The sequence below is a fragment of the Hemitrygon akajei genome, unplaced genomic scaffold, assembly GCF_048418815.1.
Source record: "Hemitrygon akajei unplaced genomic scaffold, sHemAka1.3 Scf000033, whole genome shotgun sequence".
Lineage (NCBI taxonomy): Eukaryota > Metazoa > Chordata > Chondrichthyes > Myliobatiformes > Dasyatidae > Hemitrygon > Hemitrygon akajei.
This window is the reverse complement of record NW_027331919.1, coordinates 4,840,486-4,849,918: the sequence shown is the minus strand read 5'-3', so window position 1 is coordinate 4,849,918 and position 9,433 is coordinate 4,840,486. Positions and strand designations below refer to the sequence as shown.

General features: G+C 52.3%; 1 protein-coding gene across 3 annotated transcripts in view; it reads right to left on the bottom strand.

The window, feature by feature from the left end:
- Window positions 1-1,406: 1,406 nt before the first annotated feature.
- The window catches only part of LOC140719952 (uncharacterized), a 15,997-nt gene continuing 7,970 nt past the window's right edge, over window positions 1,407-9,433 (bottom strand). For all 3 annotated transcript variants that reach the window (XM_073034867.1, XM_073034865.1, XM_073034866.1), the window contains exons 4-9: window positions 8,230-8,349; window positions 5,576-5,692; window positions 4,693-5,064; window positions 3,988-4,130; window positions 2,677-2,741; window positions 1,407-2,214 (exon numbers count right to left, since the gene is read on the bottom strand). In XM_073034867.1, the coding sequence (XP_072890968.1) occupies window positions 2,016-2,214; window positions 2,677-2,741; window positions 3,988-4,130; window positions 4,693-5,064; window positions 5,576-5,692; window positions 8,230-8,349 (1,016 nt within the window). In that variant the 3' untranslated portion in view covers window positions 1,407-2,015. The remainder of the gene's footprint in view (window positions 2,215-2,676; window positions 2,742-3,987; window positions 4,131-4,692; window positions 5,065-5,575; window positions 5,693-8,229; window positions 8,350-9,433) is intronic.

Genomic DNA, 9,433 nt, shown 5'->3' with positions numbered 1-9,433 from the left:
GAGGGACATGGCAAAACATTCAGCTTACGCCTCCTGAAATAGTTCGTTGTGGATTTTGAATTTAGGATGTGTTTAGGGTGATTATCCTGTTGTAGAAACCGTCCTCTTTTCATCTTCAGCATGTTTACAGGTGGTGTGATGGTTGCTTCCAGAATTTGCTGGTATATAATTGAATGCATTCTTCCGTCTACCTGTGAAAGTTTCCCCGTTGCCACTGGCTGCAAAACAAGCCCTAAGCATGATCGATCCACCCCCGTCCTTAACAGTTGGAGAGGTATTCTTTTCATGAAATCGTGCACCTATTTTTCTCCAAACATACCTTTGACGGCCACAGGATAGAGGGATGTCAATTCACAACAGAGATTGGGAGGAATTAATTTTGCCAGAGACCCATGAAAATGTGGAATTATTTGTTAAACGCGGCCGTGGACGAGAAGCTACTGGACAGAGAGTGATAGATTCCTGACCAGACAGAGGATGAAGAGAACAGAGCGAAAGCTGGACATTGGGAATGAGAGTGGATCAGCCATGATCAAATGGTGGGCCGACCCGATGGCGCAAATGGCTTACTCCTACCACTCTGTCGTATGATGGTATTTGAAGTTCCTGGGATACTGGCTATCAGCATCTCAGAGGGTCTACACTGGGCACAACACATTCATGTGACACGAAGAACGTGTCATGTTCCTGACAGAACAGCCTCAGGCATCCAGGTTTCAGCACCCCCATTCCTCGGAGAGTAGTTCGCTGTCACTTTCCCTTTAAGACTCAGACTGCCAATTATTGTCTGCCAATGTTCCTTCATGGAATGTCTGTCGGTGAAGGCCTCGCGCCGAGCACTCAGTGCTCAACCGTACGGGATCCATTTCTTGTACTGCTGTTTGTGAATTTATCTTTGGATTTCATCACTGTGGTCTTGTTTATTTCGAGACTGAGCCGGAGTGTATTCTGGACTCAACCCGGCCCTTGCCTTCTCCACCACCCATATCTCTCCCGGTACAGAGGGGATTGCAAGGTTAGGAGTTTGAGGGAGAGTGGTCTGTCATTGAAGACTAGCGAATTTCTCTGGATGTACTGTGGAGAGCGTTCTGACTTGTCTCATCGCCGATGGTGTGGAGGCTGCAAAGCAGAGGGTCGCCAGAGGCTGCAGAGGGTTCCAGGCTCAGCCAACCCCTTCGCGGGCACAAACCTCCCCTCCATCGAGGACATGTTCAAGAAGGAATAACTCCGGAATATCCCATCCATCAGCGAGGACCCCCTCCAGCCGGGAAATGCCCTGTGCTCACCGGTGCCATCGGGGAGGGGATACAGGAGCCCGTAACCTCAACAATTTACAAGCAGTTGCTTCCCCTCCGCCATCAGATTGCGAACGGTCCCTGAACACTTACACACTCCCTCGGTATTGAACTTAATTGCAGTTTTTATTAATTCTCCAAATTCCCGTTAATTTTGCATCATTGCACCGTACCGAGGTCACGTTGAAGTTGTACAAGGCGTCGGTGAGGACGCACATGGAGGGCGGTGTTCGGTTCTCGTCGCCCTCCTGTAGGAAAGATGCCACTGAGCTGGAAAGAGTGCTGGAGGAGATGTACGAGGATGTTGCCGGGACTTGAGTGTCTGAGTTCTGGGGAGAAGGCAAGAATATGTGTCTGCATTACTTGGAGCGTGGGTATGAAGACAGGAGAGGCGCAGTCTGGGATGGGAAACTGAGAGCCAGTGTGGTGAGAGTGTGTGGAAAGTACGGAGAGGGGAGATAGAGAGAATGGTTTCCGAGGGGTAGGGATGGTGGAAAGGGAGTAAGTTAGAGAGAAATAGGGGAAAAAGATAAATGGAATAGAAAGGGGAAAATGGGGGGAGCCGGGAGAGTGTGGCAGAGAGGGGAGGTGTGGATCAGAGAGGAGAGGGGGAGCAGTGGAGGAGTCTGGGCTGGGAAGGAGGGGAAGAGAGGATGGGAGGGGATGAAAGGATGGGACAGTGAGAGTGGGGTAGATTGAATGGGGAGAAGTGGGGTGAAGTCACGTGATTGAAGTCGGCCCGAGAGGCTGTTGACAGGGACCTTGGATCTCTTCAGGAATATCCGGGTTTAAATGTGCCGACTTCTCACAGATGAATCTGTATGTACTGTTACAACTGTAACCCCGTGAGTGCAAGTTGCACTCTCTGCAGGTGTGCCATTTATAGTACATCTTGTACAGAAGAAAAGAGATCACATTCCTGTCAAAGAGAGTTAGACAATTCCAATAGAGGCAAAACAGATCCAACAAACCGGAGACCATCGCCAAACTAATCCCACTAATCTGCGATCTCCCCACAGCCCCTAGTCAGCCTCTAAACTAATCTCATGATACCGCGCTCTCCCCACAGCCCCCAGTTAGCCTCTAAACTAATTTCATGATACCGCACTCTCCCCACAGCCCCAAGTCAGCCTCTGAACTAATCTCATGATACCGCGCTCTCCCCACAGCCCCTAGTCAGCCTCTAAACTAATCGCCTGATACCGCGCGTCAGTTCCCAAATGAATACCGACAACCCTGCATCGTTCAACAAGCTAATCCCACTGTCTCACTCTCCCCCCACGGCCCTCTGTCAGTCTCCAAACTTAACCCACTCCCCAACTGTTTGCCCACTGCCTCGTGTCACTCCCACACCACGGAAATCTAACACTCCCAACCTCACCCGTCTCTGCATTTTCCAATCCAGTAAGTAACGAATCGATCGGCGACACTGGTGGAAACAAAATCCTGTGAAATTAAATCCCTTCGATTAATGTACATGCAACGCCCTGGGAAATGTTTTACTGCTAATGTAAAGGTTTCTCTGTAGCAGCAGTGTGTTTGTGTTATGACGAGAGATAACGCGGGCTTTGGAATGTACCATGCGTACCATGATGGGAGGGGTTTTCTTTCCTGTGAGTCCGAGAGTGAGGGACTCGCGGGCTATTTTTCGACAGAAGATGGAGAGAGAAGATGACAGAACGTAGTAATCGTAGACTGCAGGCCTGAGCGGACTTGGAACGGGGTCGGAAGTGGACCAGGCCCGGGGGAAATTGATGGAGAACGGACGGGAAAACAGTGAACTCCAAGGAGCGCATTAGACTGTTTCGTTAAAATGGTAAAATTGCTTTCTAGACTAACCCTCTGGTCAGATGAAGAATCATAAAACCTAATCGTTTAATTGCAAATGGTGAAGTGCTCGTTATTTCGTGGGCTTGATTTGTAACCGGGCAATACATCCCCACAGACGAGATTTCTCAGGGTGGCCGGGCCGGTGGGTTACATTGAGCCTGTCTCCAGGTCTCACCACGGGGAACGTGAAGAGATGGGACACAGATGAAATCACCTAGTGTTTGATCCCAGGAATGTGTGATGGCACGGAGTGGTGGAAGATTCACACTGTGTCTGACCCCGGGTGTGTGTGATGGGACAGTGTGGAGGGAGATTCACGCTGTGTCCGACCCCGGGAGTGTGTGTTGGGACGGTGTGGAGGGAGATTCACTGTGCCTGACCTCGGGAGTGTGTGATGGGACGGTGTGGTGGGAGATTCACTCTGTGTCTGACCCCGGGAGTGTGTGATGGGACAGTGTGGAGGGAGATTCACTATGTGTCTGACCCCGGGAGTGTGAGATGGGATGGTGCGGAGGGAGATTCACTCTTTGTCTGACCCCGGGAGTGTGTGATGGGACGGTGCGGAAGAAGATTCACTCTGTGTCTGACCCCGGGAGTATGTGATGGGACGGCGTGGAGGGAGATTCACTATGTGTCTGACCCCGGGAGTGTGTGACGGGACGGTGTGGAGGGAGCTTCACTCCGTGTCTGATCCCGGGAGTGGGTGGTGGGATGGTGTGGAGGGTGATTCACTCTGTGTCTAACCCTGGGAGTGTGTGATGGGACGAGGTAGGGGGAGATTAACTCTGTGTCTGACCCCGGGATCGTGTGACGGGTCGGTGTGGAATGAATCAGTCTATGTTAGAACTCGGGAATCACTTACATCTTCCTGGTTTGAATTTATTTCGAGGAGCCTTGCATCAAAGTTTGAACAATGTTCCCTCGATCCATCATAAGATTTCTCCAAGGTAGATATGAAATAACAACTATCTTCTTTTTCGATCCAGTTCTTAGGACATGTTTGCTCTGCAAATCAGGAACATAAAAACAGTGAATCTCTCTCCAATCTCCCATTGCACCGACTGGTATCCGGGAAAAATTGAACCTCCCTGCTCAACGTCCCATCCCGGATTCAGACAGCAGGTGTCGCTGCTTTCACACCGTCCCAACACACGCTCCAGGGGTCAGACGCTGAGTGAATCTCCCTCCACACCATCCCATCGCACACTCCCGGGGTCAGACACAGAGTGAATCTCCCTCCACACCATCCCATCACACACTCCGGGGGTCAGACTCATAGTGAATCTCCCTCCTCACCGTCCCATCACACACTCCCTGGGGCAGACACAGAGTGAAGCTCCCTCCTCACTGTCCCATCACACTCTCCCGGGGTCAGACACTGAGTGAAGGTCCCTCCACACCATCCCATCACACCGTCCCAGGATCAGACAAAGAATGAAACTCCCGCCATACCTTCCTCCCGCAAACTCCTTGGGTAAGTGTTGTAGTGAAACTCCCCATCTCCTAACTCCCCATCTCTCACCCCCTCTGTAAAATGGAGCATTTGAAACGGAGGATGTCGTCTCACCTGTTCTCCTGGTGAGGTATTGACAAATCTGAGCTTTGTCTTCGGTGATGTTTCTGTACTTCATTTCGAGCTGATTGAACTGATGACGGAGATCGTTGTGCGTTCGATTCAGCTCCGAGAGATCCGAGTTGAGGACGGAATTGTTGTTTTCGAGGATAGTGAGGTTGTTGTGCATAGCGGAAAGATTATTCAGACAGATTCTCTGAGAGAGATCCAGGAGGGAGTTCTCAGATGTCCGGAATTCAAGGGCTGAGTTCAACTCATGAACTTGCTGTTTACATTGGCGCTGGGTCCTGTTCATCTCCTGATGTTGTTCCCAAAGTCTGTGGTAGTTTTGGTCGGAAGTGATCAGAGACTGACGAGTCTGTGATACTGAGAGTGATAGTAATGGGTGTCAGTGACACGGTGTCGGGTGAGTCGGTGTCACAGTGTGGGGAGTGTCGGCGTCAGGTGAGTGGTGTGGCGGTGTCACAGTGTGGGGAGTGTTGGCGTCAGGTGAGTGGTGTGGCGGTGTCACAGTGTGGGGAGTGTTGGCGTCAGGTGAGTGGTGTGGCGGTGTCGCAGTGTGGGGAGTGTTGGCGTCAGGTGAGTGGTGTGGCGGTGTCACAGTGTGAGGAGTGTAGCTATCATGGTAAAGGCAGTGTCGGTGTCACGGTGAGAGGAGAGCCGGTGTCACATTAAAAGGTGTGTCAGTTCAACGGGTATTGTCGTGCACGGTTGGGTACTGACATTGTAACGGTAAGGGTCTTATCTATGCTATATGGAGGGTCCCGACTGTGTCACAGTGAGGGGCGTGTCGGTGTCACGCTGAGCTTTCACGCTAACATTTCACTCCACTCTGTTTGTGTAAGGCCTGATTCCACCCGCGGTCCGTTCGACTCACCATAGACCGCGAGCCCGGCCACTATCGCGCCGAAGCTGAACGTAACCAGGCAGAGTAGGCAGATCTTACGGTCCTGTCTATTTCCGATGTTCTGTTTCGGCTCCTGTTTCTGCGCACCTGTAATGAGAGCATTCAGCGTGTGTGTGAGTTCAACCATGTCCGCCAGTGTGACTCCCTCCCACCCACCATCCGCGCTCTCTCCTTCCACCACGTCAACCACCTCCCTCTCTCAATCTCATGTACTTTCAGCCGTCATCGCCGAGAGTCCAAATTCCTTGGCTTGGCAAAGGCTGACAGGTGTCTGCGTCATAAGGGGACAGGAGGCTGGACACGTGCAGGACGCAGGCACTGAAGGACGAGCGGCAGGACGGGAACAGCTAAACGATAGACAAGATGTGGTGACCGTGGTGTGCGTGAGGGACGTGACGATCAAGGTGATTCTGGGGTTCCAGGAGAGTCTTAGAGATCAGGCAAGAAGGATCCCGGAGTTCAGGCAAGGCAGGATCACGGAGTTCAGTCAAGGCAGGATCCCGGAGTTCAGGCAAGGCAGGATCCCGGAGTTCTGGCAAGGCAGGATCCCGGAGTTCTGGCAAGGCAGGATCTTGGAGTTCAGGCAAGGCAGGATACCGGAGTTCTGGCAAGGCAGGATCTTGGAGTTCAGGCAGGGTCTAGGAGTTCACTGGTCGGGCTACATCCTTCCTGGGTGAGCCGCATCCCTCCTGGGCAGGGCCCGGACCTGCCATGCAGGAAAACGGGGGCCTGAGTTGGTCGCGGGGCACCTGGGCGGGTTGCGGGACACAACACGTCTGCCGCGAGGGATAGGTAGGGGCTGAGACGTCTGGGCGGGCCACATAACTCCTTGGCAGGAAAACGTGGGCCTGCGTTGGTCGCGGGGCACCTGGGCAGGGTGCAGGGCAAACCCGTCTGCAGCGAGTGATAGGTAGTAGCAGAGACCTCTGGGCGGGCTGCACAACTACGAGTCAGGGCCCGGAACTCCCAGGCAGGAACACGGGGGCCTGAGAATGTCGCGGGGCACCTGGGTAGGTTGCGGGGCAAATCCGTCGGCAGAGAGGGATTGAAAGGTGTAGAGTCCCCCGCCGGGCAAGGGCAGTCCGGCCAGGCTTGCCCGACGGAGGCACGGGATAGGAAGGGAACTAGGTCCAGGGTGACTGCTAGACTTACTCGAAGAATTCGTCATTAACGACGGGAACTCCAAGCGGTGGATGAGAGGTGACTTGAAAGACGTGTACAAGATATTGAGAGTCATTGATCGTGCGGATAGTTAAAGGCTAACACGAGAGGGCATAGCTTTAAGGTGATTGGAAGCAGGTACAGAGGAAATATCAGGGGTAAGTTTTTTTTTATGCAGAGAACGGTGAGTGCGTGGGAATGGGCTGTCGGCGACGATGGTGGAGGTAGATATGACAGGGTTTTTAAGAGACTCCTGGATGGCTACAAATCAAAGTATTGAGTATAAAAGTTGGAATGTTATGGTGAGTTTGTATAAGGCATTGGTGAGGCGGAATCTGGAGTATTGTGTGCAGTTTTGGTCACCGAATTACAGGAAGGATATTAATAAGGTTGAAAGAGTGCAGAGAAGGTTTACAAGGATGTTGCCGGGACTTGATAATCTGAGTTACAGAGAAAGGTTGAATAGGTTAGGACTTTATTCCCTGGAGCGTAGAAGAATGAGGGGTGATTTGATAGAGCTGTATAAAATTATGATGGGTGTAGATACAGTGAATGCAAGCAGACTTTTTCCACAGAGGCTCGGGGAGAAGAAAACTGGAGGACATGGGTTAAAGGTGAAGAGGGAAATGTTTAAAGGGAACATGGTGGGGGGCTTCTTCATACAGAGAATGCTGGGAGTGTGGAATGAGCTGCCAGATGAAGTGGTAAATGTGGGCTCGCTTTAAACATTTAAGAAAAACTTGGACAGGTACATGGATGAAAGGTTTATTGGAGGGATATGGGCCAGGTACAGGTCAGTGGGACTAGGCAGAACAATGGTTCGGCTCAGCCAAGAAGGGCCAAAAGGCCTGTTTCTGTGCTGTAATATTCTCTGGTTCTATTGAGCTTAGAATAATAGAGGGCAATCGGTAAAGCCGAGGTAGGGACAAGTTGGGCGCAGCTTTGTGGGCTGAAGGGCCTGTATTGTGTTGGATGTTTTCCATGTTTCTATATACATCACAGACAGGAGAGGTCCCAGTCACATCCATAGATACAGATCACTTCATAGGAGTAGAACAGCGCAAAACAATCACAGAATGCAGAGTAAAGTGTCACAGTTAAAGAGAGAGGACAGTGCAGGCAGACGGAAAGGTGCAAGGGGCCACGACTGGGTTGATGGTGGGACTAATTCTTGGAACGTAGGGGTAACCTTACAGGGACGTTTAAAACCAGGAGCGGTAAATGCGTACAGTTAGTTTCCCCTAGACCTGGAGAATCCAGGACCAGAGCGCACAGGTCTGAGGTGAGAGGGGAAAGGGGTTTAATTACGGAGCGGAATGACAACCTTCTGTTACCCAAATGGTGGTCAGTCTATGGGACAAGTTGACAGAGGAAGTGGTCGAGGCAGATGAATCAGAAACTTGGACGCTTGGGAGTATAGCACGTGACCACTGCAGAATGACGTCATCAATGTGAACTCTGACCTGTTGGTGCAGCGGTTTGAAGCCTGCTGTGTCTGGAGGAAATGGAAGGATCTGCGTCCTCATCCATGAGAGGTTCCACTGTCCGGAAGTTCATATCTGAGTAGGTGGAGTTCAGACCGTCTGGGAGAGAGAGTCGGACAGGCAGATTAGGAAGAGCGTGAGAGCGGTAGAGAACGGGGCAGGGAGTCGGGGAGAGAGAGAAGAGAGAGGGGGTGAGGGAAGAGAGAGGGATGTGAGGGGGAGAGAATGCGTGAGACAGCGAGAGAGAGTGTGAGGGTGAAGGGGGGAGATGACAGAGACGTGGAGGCAGAGAAAACGGCTAACGATGGACAGAGGGGAATGAGTGCTGTGGGCATTGTGTATGAAAATGCGAGAACTGGGGAGAGTGGGAGAGGGAGAAGGGGAGAGTGTGTTTGGGGAGATCGGAGTGAGAAGTGTGAGAGATGAAAGAGAGGGGAATGAAAAGGGAGAGGAAAGGAGGGCAGAAAAGGTGAGAGAGGGATAGGGAATTGAGAACGATAATTTCAGAGGGAGGGGAAAGAGCGAGGGGGAGACAGTCTAGGAGCGAGAAAGAGGTGTGGATAGAGAGGAGGGGAAGGCGTGGAGGCGAGATGAGCGGTAACCATAGGGACAGAGAGACGTGGGCAGAGCGGGAGGTTTGGTGGACGAGGGGAGGGCATGAGAGTGAGCAGCGAGAGAGCGAAAGAGTGCGAGAGGGATACCGAGAGTGGTAGAGACGGTACTGTGATAGAGGAGAGACGGGAGAGAGAGAGGGCGCAAAGAACGGGACAGTGGGAGACAGTAGGGGAAATAATGTGAGGGAGGGACAGGGGAGGGAGCGAGAGAGGAGACGGGCTGGGCGATGGGGAGGGAGGTGCGAGAAGGGGAAGGAGGGAAAAGAGAGTGGGGTTAGAAAAGGGAGAGAGGGGTTCAGGTTTTATACTGCGCTCCCTCCTCACCGTCTCTCTCACAGTAAACCCACCACGCCACACCGGCACGGCGTTAACTCATCTCCACCACACCTGCCCCATAGCGCTCGTCCTCATCGCCCCTTCCTTAACACGCCCCACACAATGCCATCTTTCCACGGCACTCCCTCCACACTCCATCCCACGCTCCCTCTATTCCGCCCTTCCCCGGGCGCAACAGTACGCTACGACCAACAAAGAGAGTTCCCTCCTCTTCGCATCTGTCACCCGTCCCC